The sequence below is a fragment of the Daphnia carinata genome, chromosome 10 (genome assembly GCF_022539665.2).
Source record: "Daphnia carinata strain CSIRO-1 chromosome 10, CSIRO_AGI_Dcar_HiC_V3, whole genome shotgun sequence".
In the NCBI taxonomy this organism is placed as follows: domain Eukaryota; kingdom Metazoa; phylum Arthropoda; class Branchiopoda; order Diplostraca; family Daphniidae; genus Daphnia; species Daphnia carinata.
In genome coordinates, this window is record NC_081340.1 from 4,590,726 (window position 1) to 4,614,769 (window position 24,044).

The window sequence follows — 24,044 nt, forward strand, 5'->3', positions numbered from 1 at the left end:
GTACGTATAAAGAATGGGTGGAATAATAGCTAGAGAAGAACAGGCGTTGTGTGTTGTTTTGGACTCGCCCTTCTTTTTTGCGCTCGTTCCTGTTGATTCTGCACACAGCTGCGCAAAGTGGCTGCTGCGCCACGACATCGAATGAAAAAAAGAGGAGTTGATCCCGAATGAGGGAGAGGGAAAAGTTTATAGAGCATGACCCGAAGCAACGTCCCGGCCAGTTGTCCCGCCACTCTGGCCATCGAATGCTGGCAGACCTTAAAGACTCCTGTACTCTCTGCATTAGTTTTGCCTCGAAACGACGTAACAGCTGATGTTCTCTTTGGCGTGTGTTTCTTCGTGAGTGGGGGAGAAGGAAATTATTATTTTTGTTGAAACTTTTTTTTTTTTAAGTAGTGTGGTGTCATTTGCTGGAACATTTCATGTTTTCCCTACCGCTTTGTTGTGTTGTCAACTTTTTCGCTAAAGCAATGGGCTCCTGGTTGCAACGAATTTACGGCTGCTGTACCAGCGCCGATTGGTGCTGGTGGCCCAGTTCAAGGTAAACACATTTCCACACAAAAAAAAAAACAATTTCCATAACTTTTGTGGAAAAGGCAACAATAATCGTAACTCGTAGGGTTGTCGGCAATATTGTCAACAACTTATTTTCTTTTCCCTACGTCTTCGTGATTCACGTAACGTGCTTATTATGGACGATGGAAAGGGAAGGGGGGGGATTCATGTTTATGTATGTATATACACACCACATATAAACCAAGGGCACCCTTGCTAGCGGCGGTATTAATTTCGGTACCGACAAGCCATACACCCGGATTTTTTTTATTGCGATCGGTGCCTTCCTCGTTTGACAGTTTTCACGGAAATGATTTGCGGCCAACGGGAATAGGAAAAAAAAATTACTATTGGCTGCTGGTACGCCAATGGTTCATTTTTATTGGCACCAGTCGCTATGAAACCAATAGAAAATGGTGTTATTATTTTTATTATTATTATTTTTTTTTTTAAAGAATGATCGTTCCACCGAACACCTGTTGCCCCCGCTTGTTGTTGGCGGGGGCCAAGATGAATAGAGTTGAGTGCTTTTTACGTAATGTGTGCATGAAGTGATGATTACCCCCGACGCTGCCCGCGGGATAACATCTGGTTGGAGATGTCGCCAGCTGGATACAAGCCGGTTCCATCGTTTCTCCAAGACTGCTGCTCTCTATACCTAGTGGGCTCTTTGCCATTAACGGATGCCCGATTGCATGTGTGTTCTTATTTCATCCGGCAGCCCTTTCGTTGCATCTTTTCTCTCTCTCTCACTCTTTTTGCTAATACGTTACACGCTCTGCTTTTCCGCTTTGTGGACGTATTTCACACAGGAAGTATAATCCAGCAGCGGCATCTGGCAGCGACGACGACGACGACGCCCTGATTGAGGTAATCAGCTTGTCCCATTAAATCGGTCGTGCCCCGTACACGTAGGGGCTCGTGTTATGGTGTCTGTGCGCGTTCCCCTTTTTACCTTAAAAGAAAAACACAAAAACAACGACAACGCGTGTTGTTGATGTTCTATTTGGATTATCGATCTTTAATTATTCCATTGCAGGCAACTAGCAGCTTCGACGCAAACAACGGGTAAAGACATTCATTATAATTATAAGGTTTCTATTCGTTTGTCAAAGTACGTTATCCCTTAATTTATTCGCTGTTGTCGCATTCGTTCGTACCGCCCCCCTAGGATCGCTATCCTTTCCCGCGGCAAAATTAAGGTATAATCCTCGACCATAATATATATATTTTTTTTTTTTTAAATATTGGTTCCCTTTTATAATGCCCCCCATTTTGCTTTTCTTTCTTCTAAGTATGTCAAGTCGGGGGCGGTGAATCACGCGGGATCTACACATATCGGGATTCCCATCATCGATCCGTTGATTGGCCAAGATTACAACAGTTCACGACCGGATCGGCACAATCATCATCATCAACAAAGGCAGCTGTTCACCCAACTTCATCAGCACGCCCGACTCTTGGTCAACAAGAACATTTTTCACTGGCATCAGCAGACGCATCATCATCATCAGTGGTGGGATTCGAGCACTCCGCCTTCTTCCGTCGATCTCGAATGGGAACACGAAGGTTTGTAACGCCTACATTCCTTTACGCTCTTAGAGCCATTACTTTCATTCTTAATGGAAGCTGGCTCCCGTCCCTCTTTATTTTTTTAATACATCCCTCATTTTATCGACGTTGTCAGACAATTACGTCATACTTTGGCCAATAGCATGTCGGATGGAAATAAATTAAGAGCCAAAAGATGATGGTCGTTCACGTAATGAAAATATAGACACACCTGGCTCATATATTCTCCTATTGGACGTATCGTTATTTGCTGGCCTCCCTGCTCGAGCCTTAAATAAACAGACGGCCTGTTTGTTATCCTCGTTTCCTTTACGTTTCCGTCTGTTTACTTTTAGGGCGTCTATTTGGACGTGCACGGGGATGAATTGATGCGTCTCTCCCGTGTGTGTGTGGACACAAACTACTGACCATATCCGATACGCTTTCTCTCTCGTTGTTTGTTTTTTTATTGGTATCAAAACGTGTCTTTTTGTTATTGTGCCATCATTCAAGGTTTGATGCCGCCTGTGATGGAGTCGGCCAGTGAGGACGGCGATCGCGAAGAAGACCGCGACGATGTAGATTTGTACGACACAGCCGATGAAAGAGAAGAAACGGGGGCGGATAGGACAACGGCCGGAAGAATAGTCCCAAGTACCGACCGAAACGGTACGACTGTACATCGATCTCCGTCACCTGCTTCCGCTTGCCACTCTCTCGAATGGGATTCCAATGGGGATGATTTCTTTGGTCACGACTGCCGACCAACACCCAACATCAAGTCTTTCTCATCGTAAATGATCCCGAATTTTTTTTTTTTTTTTTTTTTTAATTTTCCCACATCAGAATGGATGGTAGATCGAAGAATTCCGGGGCCGTGACCGAAGAAAGAGAATAAAATACTGAAAGGGGATTAGAAGATTTTGCAAACATCCCCGAAGAGAATTCGAAATGTCATTTTGAAAAAATCCAAAATCGGAAAGGCAAAAAGAAAAAAAAAAATAGCTGCCGACCTACTACCATTCCGCTCTTCGTGTTTTCCAGATCAATAAGGCACCAGGCATTAAAAGAGTGCTAGCCTTTTTTTTTTTTTAGGCGGAGTGTGTGTTCTGCTCTCTTATGGAACAATCGATCCGCACGGTCTTGGCGTAAGAGATCTACCCAGTATATATATATATATATACATGTGTGTGTGTATGTGTATGTGTGTGGTGGCTCCTGTCGGATTTACAGACGGGCATGGATGGCGATACACGGGCTGCGATGCTATACAAAACTCGACACCTCCGCGCTCGCGATATCATCCGAAGATAGTGCCGGTGATCAAGCGATTCCAAGGCCTTATGTATGATGTGTTGTCTTTTCTGTAGGTATGTATGTGTAATTGAGTTGTCTTCCATCTTTTGCCCCTCCCCCCCGGAGAAGTAATCAGAATGATGAACCCCAGACGACAAGGAAATGAACTGTCGTCGCTGCTAAAAACGAAAGCAAATCGTCTTTCAAATGTCATATCATTATTTAGCGGTCGCCAAAAAGGCTCCCCGTGCTCGGATAACATGATGCTGAACGAATGTTGGCGTTTGTTTAAGAGAATCTTTTTAGTACCAATAGATCCGTATCGCATTGCACTGTGTGTGTGTGTGTGTGTGTGTAGATTGTGAATGTATGGTTCGTTGGGAAAAGGGGAAAAAAAAAGTGGATTATGGTATAAAGTACGCCCCGTGTAATCGATTTTTCATCAATCTGGAACGGATGGCAAGAAAGAAAATTGTTGGCATCGGTTGTACGTATGGGAGGGGACATGTTATCATCTTGTTCTGTCACATCATCTTGAATAACGCAAATATAATCGGTAATTTGAGACTGTTGTTGGCATCAGCGCAATTCCAATTTTCATTTGGCAGCAACGAGACATGTTTATTTATTCGCGTTGTTCTTTGCTTGATCAATGGTTTTCCAATTTATCCGTACGTTTCAAACTCTTTTATTGCTTTTATTTTGAATAATAATCTTATGTTTGAGTAGCAAAGCTTTAGCACAGCATATTCTACTGCTGACAAAGACATAGTGTCAAATGTTTTATTGCAATTTTTATTTTTCTTTAGAGCTCGGCAAACTTGACAGTTATACATGCCGCTATTTTTCTTCGTGAGTTATATGTACTACACGAAAAGTTATTCTGCACCTTTAATGAAATTTTTTTGCCACTTGTGGTAAGTTGTCTTCTTCGGTGTGATGGGCCATGTAACACGCAAATTGACGGATGGCTGCCGTCATATTGAAACTTTTTTGTTGATTTAACTTTTAATGAAAACCGAAAAGAAGAAAGGTAATAAGAACGCGAAACTTTTGATGAGTTCTCTTTTAACGTGCTGGCAGAGATCCCGGCTTGTCGAACAAGAAAACCGTGATTCTCGATTCGACGGCTATTTTGCATGCGCAGTATCAACTTTCCTCAAAGTCAATGGTCCATTGCAACATTGTATCAAGCCCCTGTGCGAAATGGGACTTTAAATCCAATTGTAGCAAAGCCTAAAGAGACAATGGCTCGTGTTACGCGTACAGATGCGATATTAAATTTATGGTAGTTCAACAGTTTTCTAATGATAACACTTTATTTCAGATTGCATTCTTGTTTTCGTCCAAGCCTTCAGTCGGATGACGAATATAAACCTAAGCCTACGGCGACCTTTTAATTGGGAGGATGTGTAGGTGGTTGAAGAGCTATTTTTCGTGTTGAATTTTTATCAAATGCGCAGCGAAAAATGTTACGTCACAGTACAAAATTGGCGCTTCAGGTCTAAGCAAATCGTACTGAACGACATCTATTGGTTAAAAAATATATATTTTTCTTGGGAGATTTAAACCGAATTGTTAAACGAAAGATTCACACGTTTTTCTGTAATTGTATCATAAAAAAACAAGGTGACGTAATTACTTTTCATATTATTTTACCAAAATTTTCTTCAAAGGAAATCTAATTAAAAAAGTGAAATCCTGCAACGTCGAGAAATGGTTCTAATTTATAAGTCAACCCAATTGCCGATCCCACACATAAGCTTAAATAACATGTGGCTTTGTTTTTAGACTATTTTTTGGGCTATCACTGACAAGGCTTCCAGGCGTGAAAATTTGCTGCAGGTGATAATTTGGGTCCAAGAAAGCTTTCCTTCACAAGGTAAAGACTTTTTTCTTATATCCTCTGCAACCTTCCTTCTTGTTTTCTCTTCTTCCAAGTTTGATTTGTTCGCAACAAATTTTGTGTTGAACATCTAGGAAGTTAAAGGCAGATGGTATCACTTAATCATGTATTGTCAATCTGATACAATTGATGCATATGATTTTCTCCTCAGGTTTAATTGTAAGAACAAATCATAACTAGGTTACCAGTTCATCTGGTACAAGTGCTGCGAGCATTTGTAAAATGAATGCCACTTCACCCTATATCTTGAATGACAGATGTTAATAGAGAAGAAGCTTTCATCTCAACTATTTGTTGCACAAACATGTGCCCTCAATCAACTTCCCAGCTGAGAACAGAACTAATGACATCCTTGGCTGTGATTCAGAAAAACAAATAGAAACTGTGTTTATAAAAAAGTTTCGTAATGAGAAAGAGAAACAACTGTTGTTGTAATTGATCTGATGTATTGCGTAGGCAAGCAAGAGGAAGTTGATTGTCGTGCACTGGATAGGAAATTACCGTGACTTGGTTGGTTGCGGCTTACCGGGAAGACGGGAAATTTGACTAACAAAAAACTTTCGAATTTCGAATATTACAGCTGTCCCATATAGTATTTCCCGGGGAAAAGTGATGGTACCAAAGTTATTACCGTGCGTAGTATTTATAAAGTTTTGTCTTTAAAAAACCTATTTGCATAATTGTTAAACTAAAATCTTCATTAACATGGAAGATGTCGTGCTTTTTACGTTGCTCTCCTTTCGCATAGAGGGACAAAATTTGAATATTATTTCAGGCTACCATGCGAACATCATTTTCTTTTTCAATCTTTAGGCGAGAAAAACATTAATTTCATTCAGATACCGGTATTTACTGCAGGTTTTTTTTTTCAAAACAGGTCACCTCGATTTTATTTTAAATCATGTCAGATCCTTTAGGCAAAAGACAAAACGCAATTAAATGATACATTTATAGCAGTGCAATGGAAACACTGCTAAAGTTTATTGCGTGGCTAGCTAAATAGTTAGCATTCCAGCTGTGTGTTTTTTGTTTTGTTTATTTTTATTTTTTTAAACGAAGAGAATGATAGGCAGTATGGAATTATGTACATTTCACGAATTTCAAATCAAAACGTGAAGGATGTTTCCGGAAAGAGATCAGCGGCGGTAGATGCCTTCCAACGGCGTGAATTTGTTGTAGGTGTAGAGCTCGGATCCTCCGTATCCGTAGTACAAATGTCCCTTACCGCTATTGTCGTAGTATGGATAGCGGTAAGGGGGTCTAATAGAAAAGAAAGTGCAGCACGTTAGGCAAAAGATCTAGATGGTACTAATAAAGTTTAGCTGTGCTCACCTCTGATAATAGGGAAAAGGGATCTTGCCCGACGCGTAACAGCACACCATCATTGCAGCCAGGAACAATAATACCATCTAAGCGCAAATAACGAAAAGATTTAACAAAACAAAATCGAAAAGAATTTCCTAAAGTGATTGTCTCAGCCACTAAACTTGCTTTCTCCATTGTAAAGTTGACCATTGTAAACCTTTTGCCTAACTGTCAATGTTTCAAAAAGAAATTGGAACTGTAACAAATTGAGAAAGCTTGATAACGGCTATATTCGAATTTCTGACAATAAGAAAAGATGACTTGATTCTTTCTTTGAAGACGTGCTTTCACCTTCAAAGGAACATTAGTCAGAAATCTAGGCAATGCAATGGTAGAGGCCACTTACTGTCAATTTGGCGGACATCATTCTCTTGGGGTTCAAGGGCAGGTGACTTTGAAAGGTAGCACAGGTGAAGTATTCAGGGACGACAAGAGCTCAGGTCTGAACGGTCGAGACGCCGTGCAACGAGTGTGTGCCTTCGTGTATGCCACGGCGGATTTTTATAAACCTTCGCTTTCACTTCTTCCTTTCCATAGACAGGCCACTCCACCAAGGGGAGAGGGAGGAAAAGGAGGAGAAAGTCCTACTTCCATAGTTGCTACCTTTTGCTTTGTTTTTAACAGCGCCAACGACGGTGCCAAACTTTGCGATAGATTTAGCCGTCACGTAATTTATCACCGTTATTGCGATTCGTCGTGTGGTCACTATCAGTGGATACGCCTTGTTGATCCTAACCCGTTTACCTGTAGAATGTTTCGTTTGTTTGTATGTTTGTCAGGTGGGTTTTTACAAAACTGAATTCACAATGACAAAGGAAATCCTTGTTCCGGCAGAGCAGGAATTTGAATGGTTAGGGCAAATAGACGCCTTGTATCTGTTTAAAGTGAAAGTCAAGTTGGATTGATGCGCACCTTGGTAGTCTTGTCTTTGAAAGAAAACGAAACGATGACGACGTAGACGGATATGCATCTTTTTTTATTATTCTTATTTCTTTTTTTTCTAGGTCGGTAGTCGAAGATTGATCATTCCGTTTGGCCTTCATCCCCTGTCGAAATCGTCTGAAGTAGGGAGAAAGCTCTACGACGTGATGCCACGATTAATAGTCAACACACTGTATGCATATTGACCCCCCCCCCCCCCCCTACGGTCCATCTGCTCAGAATTTCGAATTGGGGGGAAAGTTTAAAATACTTCGGATGCAAGAATGACGAGACTACGTTGGTAAGAGAATAAACTTTTCGTGTATGATCTACTCGTGCTTGAATATTTACAAGGAATGTTTTCATTCGTTTTGAACAGCTTAGTTGTGGTGGTAAGCAGGTCTGGCGGGTCTCTCCACTGATCGCAGTCCACCCGTGCCAAAGTATGCAATCAGTTTGGACCCACGAGGTCCGTTGGCCGCCTGGAATGCTGGTGAGAGTTGGCTGCTTTTGTAAGGATCCACGGCAAAATCGTATTCGTGAAACAGGTGCGGAGAGCCTGTAATCAATCAAACTTGGATTGCAAATTCTGATCGAGAAACTTCCTAGCCGATTTACGACCACTGAGTAGTAAGTATTTTCTTTTCTACATATTTTTAAGAAAACAAAATGTGAATAGTTTTACCGACAATAGCTTCGCTGGTTGGTTTTGAGTAAACGCCGGCCAGTAGGATGCAGACCATCATGAAGCACTTAATCAAAAACTAGCGATAAAATGATTACAAAGATAGTAGCAAAATTTAAATCCTGAAAAATGGACTCATCAAATTAAAAATTTTTTTTTATTTCATGCAAATAGATATATTTTTTTTTTATTTTGGGCGATAAGCTGTTTATGACTTCGACTGCCAATATGAAAGGAACAAACGGCGTGATTTCTTTAGCGTTTGAGAGCGCCGCAAATCCGCGTGAAAGCGCGCATAACTTGTATTCATGATCTTACGGACACTTTTTGTTTATGCTCGTCTCACTTTCTAGCACGAGTCACTGTCTGTGATTGTTTTCAAATCAAGCTAAGCGGAATTAAAAGTCCCGATACCAACCAAACCTGCTATAACGTGTTTGTGTTTTGTTTTTATTTTGTTTGTTTGTTTTTTTTTACAGAGGAAGAAGTGAACAGGAGACGGCAATGTCCAGCAGTCACACGTCGAGCGCTATCATTTTCTGTTTAACTTGGACAATATGTCAAAACTCGATGGGGTCGTTATGAAGGTAACATAAATCAAAAATAATAGCTAGATATTTGATCTTACCGAGCACGAGGTCATCTTTGCTGATTGTTAAATGAAGGGCTGTGAAGATGAAAGTCGAAGTGGAGACTTGGAGATGTCGTTGAACAGTGAGAGCTAAACCGGATTACAAGGCACGGCTATATATTTTTATACGGTAGGCAGCTCCTCCTTCTTTTTACTATTGCTTGACTGAACACTCGATGCATCACCGCCCACCACCTGTATTTATTTTGTGTGCACCCCGGACGTTTTCCAGCAAAGTCCAGCAAAAACTCCACCGAAAAAACGGCCCACCACTTTCTATCAATGACCTCGACATCGTCTACAGCCCCTCTTTTTTTTCTCTTTCTTCCATATTCTCTCTTTCATTCACCTTCGTCGATAAAAAAAAAATCCGAGGGTGAAAAAGTTCGTTCCTGATCTTATCTTTCCTTTTTCCTTTTACAGGTGAAAGAAACCGATTTCGGCTTCGGTCGTCTCAAGATTTTTCTGCTAGACAAGAATATTCAAGTATCACTATCTGGACAGAAATCGGCCTGCTTTCGTAAACGTAGATCGGCATCGCACTCAAGTGCTAAAAGGTGAAATTTTCCTTTAGTCGGTTCAGACAAAATCGACAGCAATCGTTTTTGGGGAAATAACTGTGAAAGTGGAACGTGTCACCTTATGAACTAATCGCTTAGGGATTTTTGTGGCAATCATTTTTTGAAAATCCGTATTACGATTTGATCATCGTTAAAATAATAAGCTGCGCTTCATTAGTTCACTCGTGATTAGGCTTTCAAGAAAACACAAGAGAATGGGCTACGTGATTTTTGTGTTGGGGGAGCGGCGATCGGTGTTTGCTCCATTGTGTGGTATGGCAGGAAGTTTAATGGCCCTTACGTCCTTGAAAAAAGAAACCCACTTTCGCTATCCAGCAACAAGTTGGAAGCGTTTCCGTCCAGTTTTCACTTTTTTCTACCTGTCAAACTACAAGCACGTGCTTTTAGACTGGAACGATCGTACACTTGATAGAAAGAGCAAGTTGGACTTGGCCTACTTTTCTGCAACCACACGCACATCGTGCTGATGTTTTTTTGGTCTTCTTCAGGTTCACTGCTCCGTCTCCGTGTTACGTTTGAAGACAAATTCATTTTACTATGATTTTCTCTATTCAGTTTTTGTTTTCCTCTTAAGGAAGAAAAATCATATCCAATTTTCTGCTCGTTTAACTGCGAATCGATTGAAACAATTTTCTTCGTACTCTTGCACTAATTGCAATATATTCACTTAAAAAGTTAACGTTGCGTGGGGGTAGCAAGAGGAAAATACGTAAATTGAATCAGGGTGTGGATGCCGCAAATATAATGATCTTAATAACGAAATGGAAAGCGACGATTGCTAACGAAAGCGAAAGTCCCGGAGAATAAGTTTGTTTGCGACAAAGACAGTGATGAAATAGTTCCTTATTTCGCGTGTGTGTCTGACTGATTCATTCAGTAGTTTTTGGTTCTCTCTGCCTACATTTGGGAGGGCAGCTGAATCTGTGTTGGTGTAATAACGAAGGGGACCCTTTACTATAGATGGCTAACGGCGCGGAGGTGATTTGACCCACTTTCCAGAAAACAAGGCGGTTGAAGAAAAGGAAACGAGGATTCCAGCGACAGTCAACGTATTCCAGAATGTACAGAAAAAAACGCATTCAGTGACGGAAAATCAAAAATTCGGTTTCCTTTGAAAAGTGAATGTGGCGTACGTGAGCTCCTGCAGGTGCGTCGCTCAACCAGCTAGAACTTTAATTTCCTTGCAATCACAATTTGGATATTGCAGGTAATGTCACTTTCATTCTTCTCGTATGGATTGATTTAAAACTTTTAAATTAATTTTACGAACCCACTTCCCTCCCAAAAAAATTTAGAAATGGGGATGTAAAAAGTTACGCCCATACCTCGTCATGCGCCATAATTTGGATATTTTATGACTGACCATTTGAAGCAAAAAGAATTAAGATGTGGCGATCTACAGATGAGAAATGGCTTTTGCTGTTTCGTCAGAGTCCTTCGTGACACATGCAATCTGTTTCTCGACGTGCAGCCATATATTAAGGTAATGTTACGATGTCGTTAACCTCCTTATTCTTGAAACCCGTGATTATGACTCTTCATCAAACCATTGGAAATAGAGCTACACATCCAGAAGCCGATCGCAACATCTGCGCCATCGTCGTTTATAGACGCCATAAAAGACTTTGCAAATTTTCCCGATTTCACTGGACTTCTGTTTAAACTTTCACTGCAGGTTGAACAGGTAAACAATCGTGGTTGGCTGTGCTTAGCTAAATTGGCCAACAAAGTACATTGCCCACTATGAATGAAATGTAAATTTCAGGACATCAGCTTGAGGTATCCTTTTTCAGTTCCAGGGGTGATGTAATTATGACTCAGTATGCTAAGCTTAATAACATAGCCGTCCCAATTTTCAGGTTACTACCATTTATCCTTTCTTCTCTTAAACGACAAAGACGTAATTGCAACAATTTATAAAAGAATTTTCCCGGCTGAGGTAGTAACGTCTTACATAACGTCCCCTTCCTACTTTCTATAGTCTGAATTTATTAGAAGGCTTCCGTATCCTGGAATTGTCCGTTTTCAGTTCTTTTATCCGCTCTCCGTCCTCCCTACAAATATCGCATTTCGTCACGCAACTATGTCACAACGTTCTCCTTTTTTTTTTTTTTTGCCTTTTCAGCTACACTCGCGATTAGACATTCCAGAAGAACAAAAAAAATACTGAAATGGAAAGTGAGAGCGAAGTGCTTCTGTGTAGGTTGGGTGGGATGCAAGTCATGCTACAGCGAATTCACCGCACACGTCGCCAACAACGTGTTTTTTAAAAGTAAATTTGATGTTAAATGTTGAAAATCGAAAGTGGTTTTAGCATAGTCAATTTCGTCATAGAAATGTGCGCGTAGTATGGGACTTTATACCCGGTAATTGAATTTGTTTGCAACGTTCCTTAGGTTCCTTTACCCATGTTTGTAGTTGGCCGTGTCTGTGTTGCCTGCGTGTGCCTAGTAACGCACGTCAATTCAATTTTGTCACAGTAAGAGAAAGCCTTTCCGACTACTAAGTCAATTTTCCAAGCTGTCGATCTTCAGTGACGAAATAGCTAATTCCCGATGACGAAATGCATCCTTAGTTTTTTTTTATCAAGAGGGCTACGACTTTCTCTAGTTTTGCTTACAAATAAAAGCGCTTATTGGACGCAGAAAGTCAGCGGAAGAATTTCTTTTTCTGTTTGTTGTTGTCTAAAAAGTGCAGATCCGATCACTCGGCAGTGAAAGTCGATTTTATATTAGTTCTCCCCGTGTTTCGTATTGATTAGAAATTGGAACAACCAGGAAACGAAATAGATCAATATATTTGTACAACATTGGCGAATATAGATTGGCTTACACTAATGCTTCCAGATTTTTTTTTTGCGTTTTTTATAGATTGCCTTGACCAAAGGAATCGACCAAAGTTTGCCCGAATGGCCCATACTGCTGCTGGAACGCGGGCGCGAGTTCAGCTCCTCTGTTTGGATCTACTTTGTAGTCGAATTTGTTGAAGAGATATGGTGTCCCTGCAGGTAAAAGCATGTTTAACAAGATAAATTCAAAAAAAATTTCAGAAATCAACCTATTCTTACCAACGATCAGGGTAGTGGGAGCCGAATTTACACCTATCAACTGGGCAAGAAACATGACAGAAACTAGAAGCAGCATCTATTGAATGCCAATCAATAAATCGGCATGTAAACGTGGAACTCACTGTAGTATTCGAATTAGAATGGCAAAGCCGATATTTGCATCACTTACCGAAATAAGCTTCATGGTTAAAGAGGATGCAAAACGAAAGCTTTAATAGAGCAAAGAAAACTTTGTTCTGTCAAGACAGAGTTGTGTCATGCGACTGAAAACCTAGATTAGCTTCTAGTCAAATATGCTGTTTATATATTCCTTCCACCACTGGCAGCCCCTCCTTTAGACGAGAAAAACAAACTTTCACTTGGACAAACCTGGTTAGCAGGCGATCTGAAAGGCTGCATATTGTTACGCTATGCTTTCGACGTGATGAGCTATGGTCTCTAGCACTAGTAGTTGGCTGATTGCTTGTCTGCGAGTCGATTACATGGGTTGGCCAGTCCAGTGGCTTTCATTCCGGGGCACTTTTCCTTTCATGTGTGGACGTGTGATTTCTTCTTTGCTCCAAACCATCTTCGGTTTGGGGAATCATTTGCTATAATGGCCGGTTGTGGTAGACGATTGCCATTATAAATACTACTTTTTTTTTTCTAATTTTAGTAGGAGATTCGTGACGTCTTTTGCGTTAGGATCCGCTGATGGGCTGGGGCGAAAGAGAAACTCAAAAGTAGACAATTTCTTGAATGTTCCAATCCAAAAGAACTAATTTTCAGAAAACGATGCGCACACATTTCCATACATAAATAAGAGGTTTAAGTCTGAAGTAATAAAAGCTGTTTTACATATGGATTCACTGAAGGATTTAAAAAAATAGGGGATGGCGATGCAGAATCAGCAGAAGACATCAACCTTTCCTTGGGGATTGTGATAAAAACTATAGGAAGATAATTTTTCAAGGCTTTTATTTCTTCGGAATGCATTGGAGAAACTATGTGATCTACGTAATTAGAAAGCCCATTAGTTGATAAAAAAATTGTTTATCTTGAAACAGAGATTACCAACATGGGAAAAAGTTCAATCGCAACAGAACAGTAGACGAGTTCTCGGTAGCCATAGCTACGCCATCTGTACATGTGTTTTTTCCTATCTACCATTAAAACAAAAAGTTCAATGACCAAGGCATTCGGAACAATGGTACTTTCCTCAACTAATCTAAACATTTCATCTATGCCTCACGGTACCGACGAGCTGCTGGTACTGCTGCATTGACTGACGCCACCATGTTACAAATTTAGATTACACTACAGTTCGTATTGCAACACCTTTGACCTTATACTACCACTTTTGTTGGTTAATTTTTCAATGTACTAACGTGAATTGAAGCATACATAATTCAGTAGCAAGTTTCCTCCGCGATACGGAGATTCAGGGACTGTCAGTTGGCAAGGTGTGGGCAGACTGAACTGGCAACGCAGCTGTGAGCAGGTGATTTGACATTTCGTCTGGAATGTCTACGTATCGAAACAAGTGTTTAGACTTAATATTGGGCAGGAACTTCTAAAAAGACTGCTCAGTGAGCCACGCTTGTTCATCTGACGTCACCTTTGTCGGCAAATAGCTTATTATCCATTGTTTGATATGCTACGGTGATCTTATCGTCATGGCCAAAGTAATCTAGAAGATGCCATTAGGAATAAATGAGAATGATAGAGGTACAATACATGTCCTGTTGATTTTTCTAATATTGCTTATGATGTAAACATGTATTTCATTTTGCGTTGGATAGAGGAGAAACTAAACATCTTGCGTGAGGATAAATTACATTTTGAAGAAATGTGGCTGCCATCCATTGAGGCCAGCAGCCTGGCTGTGGAAGATGTTGCAAGAAAATTAGACACTAATATGATTTCTGGCCTGACTTGGGCCGAGGCAGAAAGAAGAAAAGCCATGTTTGGAGCTAACGAGCTTGTTGTTAAAAATGAAGATCCCATTTGGAGGAAGTACATGGAGCAGTTTCAAAATCCGCTTATCCTCCTCCTGCTTGGCTCTGCTTTTGTCAGTGTCTGCATGAAACAGTTTGATGATGCTGTCAGCATCACTGTGGCCATCTTAATTGTTGTGACGGTGGCTTTTGTCCAGGAATACAGGTCTGAGAAGTCATTGGAAGCGCTGACGAAGCTCATACCACCATCATGTCACTGCATCCGCGAAGGCCAGGTTCACACTTTTTATGCCAGAGACCTAGTGCCAGGTGACATTGTGCTGCTAAACTTAGGCGCACAGGTACCGGCTGATTTGAGGCTATTTGAGACTATCGAATTGTCCATCGATGAGAGCAGTTTTACTGGAGAAACGGAACCAGTAATAAAGCAAACAAAAAGACGCAAAACAGATGAAAACAAGTCAACTTGGGAAACCATGGCCTATATGGGCACCTTGGTTCGTTGTGGCTCTGGAAAAGGCATCGTCGTATCGACCGGTGACCGCTCTGATTTTGGTCAAATGTTTCGATTAATGCAAGCAGTGGAATCACCAAAAACTCCACTACAAGAGAGCATGGATAAGGTAAATAGTATCTTATTTACTCTAAGAGTTCTTATTTGACATCTAGTTCCTATTTGTAGCTTGGAAAGCACTTGTCCTACATTTCTTTTGGCATTATCGGTTTCATCATGTTAGCCGGCTGGCTGCAAGGCAAACCGTTGATGGATATGTTCAACATTGGCGTTAGCTTAGCTGTTGCTGCCATCCCTGAGGGTCTACCGATAGTCGTAACGGTTACATTGGCACTTGGCGTTACTCGTATGGCCAAACGGAACGCCATTGTCAAGAAGATTCCTACAGTTGAAACTCTAGGTATGTATATTTTTTATATCAATAAATTCCCCCTTATTAAATCTTTCCTTAATATAGGGTGCGTGAACGTCATCTGCTCAGATAAAACAGGCACACTAACCAAGAATGAAATGACGGTTACAAATATCGTAACATCGGATGGGTGGCGAGCACAGGTTACCGGTTCAGGCTACAACAACATTGGAGGCGTTCAAATCCAGGACAGTTCAAGTGACCCAGAAACAGCGCAAATGGCTCGCAGTTCAATTTATAACGTTCTAGAAGTTGGATGTGTCTGTAATAATGCCGCAATAAGCCCAGAAGGGACCTTACGCGGTCAGCCAACTGAAGGAGCCCTATTAGCAGCTGCCATGAAATTCGGCATGCATGCTTGCAGTTCAAACTACCATCGTCTGCAAGAATATCCCTTTAATTCAGAAATGAAAATCATGACTGTGCGCTGTATGCCTCGTGCTGCACACAATGAAACGCGTCAAGAAATCTTCTTTTCCAAAGGAGCTATCGAAAAGATTTTGCAGTACTGTTCGAAGATTCACTACCAAGGCCACTGCGTGCCTTTGACAGTCGAACAACAACAGCGAGTACTGAGCGAAGCCCGGCAGCTAGCAACGCATGGACTTCGGGTGATTGGCATGGCACGCGGAGATTCCATGGAAGCGATGGAATTTCTCGGAATGGTGGGCCTGCACGATCCGCCGCGACCTCAAGTGCGCCAGGCCGTTGACATTTTCCATAGCACGGGGGTTCAAGTGGTGATGGTGACTGGTGATGCTATGGAGACGGCCGTGTCGATTGCCGATATGCTGGGCATTTACCGGCCAAACACTACTTCAGTTTCCGGAGAGCAATTGGACGCTATGGCCGATGATGAACTGAGGGACCGCGTCATGGACGTCTCTGTATTTTATCGTGTCACACCTCGCCAAAAGCTCCGGATTGTGCAAGCTTTTCAATCTGTTGGTGCTGTGGTGGCTATGACGGGTGATGGAGTCAACGACTGTGTGGCGCTCAAAGCGGCTCATATCGGTATTGCAATGGGAAAGAATGGTACCGATGTATCCAAAGAAGCGGCTGATATGATCCTCGTAGACGATGATTTTTACACAATCATGGCGGCGGTCGAAGAAGGTAAAGGCATCTTTTACAACATCCGCAACTTTATCCGCTTCCAGCTTAGTACAAGTATCGCTGCCCTGTCGCTTATCACCATCACTACATTGGCTGGACTTCCCAATCCGCTCAACGCCATGCAAATTCTGTGGATCAATATTTTAATGGATGGACCTCCAGCTCAAAGTCTCGGCGTTGAACCCGTCGACAAAGATGTCATCCGACAACCTCCACGCAGTAGTAAACAATCAATGATCGATCGATCTCTCATCGCGAATGTATTAGTTTCCGCAGCTATCATCGTTGTTGGTACCCTTTTCGTGTTCCAGCGCGAATTGCAAGACAACAAACTGACGCCACGAGACACGACCATGACGTTCACCTGTTTTGTGTTGTTTGATTTGTTTAACGCATTAAGTTGTCGTTCGCAAGACAAATCTGTTTGGGAGATAGGGCTTGGAACAAATCGACTCTTCATAGCAGCCGTGGCATTGTCTATTTGCGGACAGTTGCTGGTCATCTACTTCGCACCACTGCAGTGGGTTTTCCAGACGGAAGCCCTTCATTTCCAGGACTTTGCCTTCCTGACGGCCATCACCTCCAGTGTCTTAATTGTGTCCGAAGTGAAAAAATGGATCCAAAGACACCCGCCTTTTCGACTCAGCCCTCGGATTACCAAAGGGCGCAGTCGTTCCGATTTGATCTAACGAAATCTATTTCAACCATAAAACCACCTTCTTGCTGTCAATCTCTTGCTTTTTTATTCGATTTCATTTTCCATTAATATTTGTTATGGTATTCGTTTGACGAGTCAATAGATTGCCAAGAGAACAGAAGAGGTTTCTTTTTCTTTTTGAACTTAATGATTCAACTGCCCAGCTTTCCCTTAGGATTTTTCCGCGCCCCTCCCACTTTACCCTCAGGCCAACCCAGTGACTTCAGCAGACAGTCAAGGCGCTCTGTATGTACACACAGCTTGCTCATTCGACACGAATCTGTCGTTATCACGTTTATATGTGTTTGTGCCTGTGTCTGTTTTCGTAGGCGGGAATGAATACCATTCTCTTTTTGTGACGTTGATTACCTTCACTCATCCTTGAAAAGTATTTACGTAGTAAAGGTGTTTTTGTCCTTCATCATGGACCAGGAGCTTGGTAAGAAAATGTCGGCTTTACGACTTGCCGAAGCCAATAGGACCAGCAATATGACAAGACCATATGCGGGTTTTCAATATCAAGCTGCTAATAGCCAATTACCGCCCTATAAATATTCTACTGCAGCCCCTCAAGTAAAGTATGAACCTCAGTATGGATCCACAGCATCAGAAGGTATTTACGCAAATCTGGAAGAGCTCACTGGGAGTCCTGTCAGAAGCCAATATCAAGATACCTTTATTCCACCACCAGAGCAGTTTTCCCAAAGACTAGTTCAGGTATCTCAGATTTCTCATGTTCCTACTCAATCCAAAGTAAGTTTGGAGGAAGCCATGCGTTATACCCCACCAAACATGGTGGCATCTTCTGTTGATGAAGCACCAGTTTATGAGAATATCCAATTCTACACTTCACCAAAGAAAACTTTGCCTAGTGTCCCTTCATCAACAAACTGTGTACCTCGCCAAACCTATCAACCAGTTTCTTCAAACCTTGCTGCATTGAAGACAGATGCCCACTTTGCCACACAAAAACCTTTTGAGCAAAGTCAATTCCCTCCGCCTCCTACGTCCATGAAATGCAAATCCTTTTCACCATCTTATCCAGCACCACAAATCATTAAGCCATCTCCTCAAAGGTTTTCACAAGCTTCCTCCACTTATCAGCAAACTCCACATGCTCTAACCACAACCAGTGGTTATGAAAAATCTCCTCAACGAATCCCCAAGCCAGGACTAAAGATTGATTCACCTGTTCAGATGAGTCAAGCTGGTTCCTCCCCAAAGATGCCATTTGCAACTCTTCCTTCAAAAAAGGTTTGCGTTCTAAAATTTACACCATATGTTATGCTGAAGAAATAACTTGTTTTGTTTCCATTAGGAAACTTCTGATGCAGAGAAAAAATTTGAATCTTTCATGAAAGAAATAGAAGAAGAACTGGAGAATCAGGAGCAAGATGGAGAATTTTTCGGTACTCATGGTTACCATTATTAATTAAACTTTCTGTCCCTCAAGGGTTGTATTTATTTTGAAACAAAAGGCGTCTGTCACACTTGTGGAGAGAAAATCACTGGTGCTGCAGAAGCCTGTCAAGCTATGGGAAACCTTTATCATACTTGCTGCTTCGTATGCTGTTCCTGCGGCAGGGCTTTGCGAGGCAAAGCTTTCTATAATGTTCACGGAAAAGTTTATTGCGAAGAAGATTATTTGGTATACTTATTTTTTATGTGGAGATCGCAAACATTTCTCCTTGCAAATATTTTTTTTATATACACAGTATTCTGGTTTCCAACAAACGGCAGAAAAATGTGGACTGTGTGGGCATCTAATTATGGAAACCGTAAGTTTACATTCTGAATATTACTCGATTCAGAACTCTGTACAAAACTGCCTTCGTTGTTGTTTTAATTTAACTTTGTGTGCAGATTTTGCAAGCGATGGGGAAGTCTTACCATCCTGGATGCTTCCGTTGTTGCGTTTGTAACGAATGCTTGGATGGTGTACCATTCACCATCGACGTCGACCACAAAATCTATTGCGTGACCGATTACCATAGGTAAGACATATTTCACATTTCTTTTGCACCTAGATTAGCCTTGCCTTGTTTATTGCACCGTTCAATTTTGCGTGCATCTATTGCTGGCATTTATTCGGGGTATTTGGAGCGATTACTTTTACGTACATGCTGGGCTTTCGACTTATCTAATGGGAGGGACATCAACTTCCTAAGAGCCTGCTTAATTCTCTATTATTTAAATACTTTCTCGTATTCGTCGTTGCCTTGCTGGGTGAAGGATGTTTGCACCAAGATGCGCAGCTTGCGATGAAATTATCACGCCTGCTCAGGTGAGAGATCTTTGCAATAGGGTTGCTGATATATTTTTAAAACCCAACGCAAAGGAACCATATAGATTTTTTCGATTTTTTTTTTGTTTTGTTTTGTTTTTAAATTGCAGGGTAGCAAAGAGACGGTTCGCGTTGTGTCTATGAACAAGGATTTTCACGTCGATTGCTATGTTTGCGAGGTGCGTTTTTACTTTTTCCCCCTCTCTTCTCATTCGTACAAAACCCTGTTTTAATGGTCTCGTTTGCTATCAGAGTTGTGGCCTACAATTAACAGATGAGCCAGAGCGGCGGTGTTATCCTTTATATGGCCGCCTCTTTTGTCGTAGCTGTCGGCTCATGCAAGATACTTGAAATGCAGCCTACGTAAATGCCAAAACCAAAAGATTTTTCCGCCCTTCCTTTATCTACAATTACGCGCGAAATAAGCTTTTTCGATTCTGACAAAAATTACTAGGCTTAATTTAAAAAAAAAAGTCCTACATGACGTCATGAGAATTTTTTTAAATATCTCTTCTGATGTGAATCTTATTGAAAGTAATTTGACAAATCTCTTATTAAGACAAATCTTTTTTGATTGCAAATGTACACTGCACAAATACTCGATTACACAATTTAATTTTTAGTTGACACTGACCGACGCGTAACCGTTATTTACATCTGGAGTTTCACGTATCAATGAGAAAAAAACATTTATTTAATTTGTTTTCATTTGAGCTGTCACAGGATCACTAGCACATCCAGGGCACGTGTGCAAAGTTTCCCTGATAAATAGATCGCAATCCAGACAAACTATCTGATTACAGTTTTCACACTCGTAAACCTTAAGAAAAAAAGGTAAGTTGTAATGAACTTGATATAATCTGAAACTAAAAATGACTATTACATTAGTTTCTGCTTCAACGAACAGTTTAGCACATGCGAAACAATGCGTCGCATCAGGGACTTGTGCTCGTTCTACGAACGGTTTAATAGGAAAGAGATGGTGATAAGAGCGAGCAAGGTGCGGCGCAGAAACTAATGTCAGCCCACATTGTTTACATTCAACCGGGAGCTCACAATAACGGCTGCCACACTGTGGGCAGTTATAGCCATTGGGACCCATCAAACTTGACGTTTCGCTATCGATGTGACTGCAATGTAGAGGCGTTAGTAGACACACTTGGCCTCTTTTTTGCAAGGAACTTAGTTACCAAAGACAATAAGCGGGTGCGTGATCAGCGGATGAGTCTGAAGTACCATCGTTTAGTGTGGGAGTACCTCCAGGAAACCCCATTTTTACCAGTGATGCTTCTATTGAACCTAATACGTAAACGATACTATCAAGCAGGCCATCAAGATTGTAGACATCTTTAGGAAAAAGTCACCTGCTACAGCTGGTGGTTGCACTTGGCTTAAGATAAGTTCTTTCAGATGATGATCGTCAATAAGAACGTTATACGTGCCGCCGGTTTTTTTAGCGATTTCTCGGCATATTCGTACTTCTGCGGCCAACCCGATGATAGAAACCCGAATGTTATTGTCTTTTAACGACTTGATCGTTTTTTGTATGTCACCAGGATCACAAGTAGTCAAACTTCCAAACAACACTAAGATTTCTCTACTGGAATGGGCAGGCATGTTTTTAAGCCCATTCATAGCTCTTTCCAATGAATTTTGAAGAGAGGGCTCCCCTTCACAAGACAAATCCTTTAAGTGTTGCAAAGCCTAGAAATTTCCCAAAAGAAATAAAATTGATTGTTGCACAAACGGTTTTGTTGTAAAGAATGTTACCTCAATATGTTTCTTCTGATTACCAGCAAGTACTGTGATTTTGTCACTACGTTTGAGCTTTGTTGTCAGGATTCCCAATTGACTTATTGGATTAAGGTCAAAGAATTCATGAACAAAAACCTCAAGGAGTTTCAAAACACAAAGAAAACGAGTAGGTTTTAAATCTTGCAAAAACATGCATTCAGAAGAATCCACAATAACAAACAAGTGTCTCATCATCCCAAGTTGGATTGCACCTGATGCTTTGAGGGCAGCTCTTTTCCTCTTTGCCCTAGCAACTAATTCAGCTACATTTGATTCTAGCAAGCCATCATCATCTTCTTTTATAGCTTCCCTGAAATTTGCAATGAGATAATGAAATTTCACCGAAACTCAAGGGTTGAAAGGTATGTTTGTCTTTTACATAATTTTCTTTTCTCAGTGCGAACTTACCATGTTTTTTCATATCCAGACTCCCATCGGTATTCTTTAGTTTCGTCTTCATCTGCCATTTTAGTAAACAAAAGCGTTACGTTTATGTTTTAACAGTAGTTAAATTTCTGTATTTCAATCCCTTTAGCCACTGAAATTTTGTGTGTTCGAAAACCTTCTGCTTGTCGTTTACTGACACCGATGCCGCTCAAAAAATGGCTTAGTGGTAAATGAATTTAACATCCTTATTTTCATCATCAACATCTTAGGCAACAATCTAAGTGTTGGTGTAAAATGTAAAATAACAATCCGACCAAACTTGATTTAAAATTGACCCGTTACGTCTTTTTTAGAACTCTTGCACTGCCATCTAGAATTGCACGTCCTAGAATGCAAATTTGGATCTCAAGCCATTCTACAGCAGAAGAAATCCAAGTTGAAGCCTCGATCCTCATGAAGATGAAATAAAATTAGGTAGTCCATCACAGTGGCGAATCGTTCGTAGCAACCATTCAGGTGATGGTTTCACAGTTCTGTTCAAAATCTTTCTGTCACAGAGCACAGTGCCACCACAACAATATTAACGGAACTTCATTACAAGAGTGAATGTTAGTTGACACATAAGCTTGTTAAGTGACTAAAAAATGTGTCAAATCATTGTGTCTGTGAATGTGAGCATATACTTTTTACAATATTGTCGGTAGCCATTAAATATGCAGGTATATATATCTATTTTTTTTTCATAGGTAATGATTGTGTGATTTGCGTGCTTTGATTCATTTGGTTTTCGACTATCTTTTTAGAATTATGGGTTTTAAAATGTTTCAATGTTTCTCATTCTGCACAGAATACGCTACAGGCTATTACACGGATCAAGAAAAGAAATGCCTCAGTATCTAACCGGATTTAACCCAGAACGCAGGAATGGGTGGGGTCAACCAAAGTCCTCCAGCGTATTGCGAGTATACATATTCTGAACCAACAACTTCCGGCTGTGATTCTGCCAGCAAAAGCGGAGCTTTAACTCCCGTAAGTATTTGAGTTTGTTAGTTGCGAATTGGCAGTTCTGCAGATCTAAAACATCGATTTGTTTCGTTTTTCCTAGATAAGCGAACATCATTACGACGTTCCGCACTTGGTGAGCCCATCGCCGCCTCCGTTTCCTTCCGGATTGAACTTGATGTCAACGCCCGATGGCGAACCGCCCATAAGCTTGATGTCTCTGGCCAGTAGTCCACGGCCTCAAGCAACAATACTAGCGTGGAAAAGACGCCACATTCGGAACAAAGTCTCAGCTCTACCCTGTCGTCATCATGTAAAATTCATTTGAATTTCTCGTATTTTTATTCTGCTTCGTTTTTCTTTAGTTAACTAAATGTTTTATTTATTTATTTTTTTCCCCCTTTTTCATTGGTTTCGTTTAGCAACTTCAGGTTCTGCTTATGATGTCGACACGCTTCCATCGCCTTCGTCTATTCGACCATTGCCCGGCAGTAGCACGATACTACCTGCTAATGAAGTCGGATGCGTCACTATGGCTACTGTGACTTCTGCCGGTTCTAGCAAGGGATTTTCCACAAGGAGGAGGCATTGGTGGCAGCAAGTGTTACAGTGCAAACATCAGTTGTCTCTTCACAAAAATATATTATGTTACAGTATTCATTGTTTTACCCCAGTGTCATGAAGCTGGCCACACCTCGAAAGGCTGCCCTAATCTATTCAGTGAATTGACGGAAGATGGAAAGCCGCGTGAGCAATACATTCCGGAAGCTGTGATATACGATGAAAAGGAACTGAATAAGGGCATCATCTGTGGGGAACGCTTTAACAATTTTGTTAAAGTTGTCCTTCAGGTAAGCCATTTCTCGAAACTGTATTTTATGATTTAAAAATATCTATTGGGTTTGCTTTAGATTACAGGAAAAGATGTACCTCAATACTTAACACCATTCGAAGAAGCCGGCCTGTGTCAACTACTAAACCAACACCTGTTCAGAAAGCTTCAGTTGCAGGTATTCTTGCCAAAAGAGATTTAATTGCTTGTGCTGTCACGGGCTCCGGTAAAGCGGTAATCCAATTAATTAACGCTGTGTAATTTTTAAACCTTGATGCCCTCGTACTGACTTGATTCAAATGGGTCGGTATGAACTGGGTAAATTGAAGTAAAAGTAATTTTGAGTGGGCACGCCAGTAATTGCGACTACCAAAAGGTCCAATTGCATCACTACTCAACAAACCCTTCGTGATATTCGTTGATTAAGTCATCTAAAATTTTACATTTTTTCATGCAGGCGTCGTACTTGGTACCGGTTTTGAACATATTGTTAGAACAAGGTGTTGCTGGT

At 41.1% G+C, this 24,044-nt stretch overlaps 4 protein-coding genes and 1 long non-coding RNA gene across 5 annotated transcripts; 4 read left to right on the forward strand and 1 right to left on the reverse strand.

Annotated features, from left to right (window-relative positions):
- The first annotated feature begins 246 nt into the window (after positions 1 to 246).
- LOC130703421 (uncharacterized) lies at positions 247 to 3,967 on the forward strand. Its single transcript, XM_057524916.2, has 6 exons — positions 247 to 541; positions 1,368 to 1,425; positions 1,595 to 1,623; positions 1,727 to 1,757; positions 1,851 to 2,124; positions 2,620 to 3,967. The coding sequence occupies exons 1-6, from the start codon at positions 423 to 425 to the stop codon at positions 2,901 to 2,903; spliced, it is 795 nt and encodes a 264-aa protein (XP_057380899.1). The 5' UTR covers positions 247 to 422; the 3' UTR covers positions 2,904 to 3,967.
- A 4,971-nt stretch (positions 3,968 to 8,938) lies between these two features.
- Positions 8,939 to 10,801, forward strand: LOC130703436 (uncharacterized). Its single transcript, XR_009004666.2, has 4 exons — positions 8,939 to 9,040; positions 9,334 to 9,467; positions 10,452 to 10,698; positions 10,787 to 10,801. It is a non-coding gene; the product is annotated as an uncharacterized LOC130703436 (long non-coding RNA).
- Positions 10,802 to 13,998: 3,197 nt separating this feature from the next.
- On the forward strand, positions 13,999 to 17,355 carry LOC130703403 (calcium-transporting ATPase type 2C member 1-like). Its single transcript, XM_057524894.2, has 4 exons — positions 13,999 to 14,265; positions 14,340 to 15,118; positions 15,178 to 15,409; positions 15,467 to 17,355. The coding sequence occupies exons 1-4, from the start codon at positions 14,235 to 14,237 to the stop codon at positions 17,224 to 17,226; spliced, it is 2,802 nt and encodes a 933-aa protein (XP_057380877.1). The 5' UTR covers positions 13,999 to 14,234; the 3' UTR covers positions 17,227 to 17,355.
- A 137-nt stretch (positions 17,356 to 17,492) lies between these two features.
- Positions 17,493 to 20,140, forward strand: LOC130703410 (LIM domain-containing protein jub-like). The gene is made up of 8 exons (XM_057524903.2): positions 17,493 to 18,488; positions 18,553 to 18,643; positions 18,713 to 18,882; positions 18,950 to 19,012; positions 19,098 to 19,228; positions 19,467 to 19,518; positions 19,629 to 19,697; positions 19,771 to 20,140. The coding sequence occupies exons 1-8, from the start codon at positions 17,658 to 17,660 to the stop codon at positions 19,867 to 19,869; spliced, it is 1,506 nt and encodes a 501-aa protein (XP_057380886.1). The 5' UTR covers positions 17,493 to 17,657; the 3' UTR covers positions 19,870 to 20,140.
- Positions 20,141 to 20,188: 48 nt separating this feature from the next.
- LOC130703416 (general transcription factor IIH subunit 2-like) lies at positions 20,189 to 21,863 on the reverse strand. Its single transcript, XM_057524908.2, has 6 exons — positions 21,721 to 21,863; positions 21,289 to 21,622; positions 20,883 to 21,222; positions 20,709 to 20,817; positions 20,402 to 20,648; positions 20,189 to 20,338 (listed from the first exon to the last, which is right to left on the reverse strand). The coding sequence occupies exons 1-6, from the start codon at positions 21,777 to 21,779 to the stop codon at positions 20,213 to 20,215; spliced, it is 1,215 nt and encodes a 404-aa protein (XP_057380891.1). The 5' UTR covers positions 21,780 to 21,863; the 3' UTR covers positions 20,189 to 20,212.
- Between the last annotated feature and the right edge of the window lie 2,181 nt (positions 21,864 to 24,044).

Bases quoted from the DNA above. Each gene is read 5' to 3' on its own strand.
- LOC130703421 (XM_057524916.2), top strand. From the start codon at position 423: ATGTTTTCCCTACCGCTTTGTTGTGTTGTCAACTTTTTCGCTAAAGCA. The intron at 542-1,367 runs GTAAACACATTT...TATTTCACACAG, and splicing joins TGCTGGTGGCCCAGTTCAAG to GAAGTATAATCCAGCAGCGG. The intron at 1,426-1,594 runs GTAATCAGCTTG...ATTCCATTGCAG, and splicing joins ACGACGACGCCCTGATTGAG to GCAACTAGCAGCTTCGACGC.
- LOC130703410 (XM_057524903.2), top strand. From the start codon at position 17,658: ATGGACCAGGAGCTTGGTAAGAAAATGTCGGCTTTACGACTTGCCGAA. The intron at 18,644-18,712 runs GTACTCATGGTT...TTGAAACAAAAG, and splicing joins GCAAGATGGAGAATTTTTCG to GCGTCTGTCACACTTGTGGA. The intron at 19,698-19,770 runs GTGCGTTTTTAC...GTTTGCTATCAG, and splicing joins TCGATTGCTATGTTTGCGAG to AGTTGTGGCCTACAATTAAC.
- LOC130703416 (XM_057524908.2), bottom strand. From the start codon at position 21,779: ATGGCAGATGAAGACGAAACTAAAGAATACCGATGGGAGTCTGGATAT. The intron at 21,623-21,720 runs GTAAGTTCGCAC...TGCAAATTTCAG, and splicing joins TCTGGATATGAAAAAACATG to GGAAGCTATAAAAGAAGATG. The intron at 20,649-20,708 runs GTAACTAAGTTC...TCTACATTGCAG, and splicing joins GCACCCGCTTATTGTCTTTG to TCACATCGATAGCGAAACGT.
- LOC130703403 (XM_057524894.2), top strand. From the start codon at position 14,235: ATGCCATTAGGAATAAATGAGAATGATAGAG. The intron at 15,119-15,177 runs GTAAATAGTATC...TCCTATTTGTAG, and splicing joins TACAAGAGAGCATGGATAAG to CTTGGAAAGCACTTGTCCTA. The intron at 15,410-15,466 runs GTATGTATATTT...TCCTTAATATAG, and splicing joins TCCTACAGTTGAAACTCTAG to GGTGCGTGAACGTCATCTGC.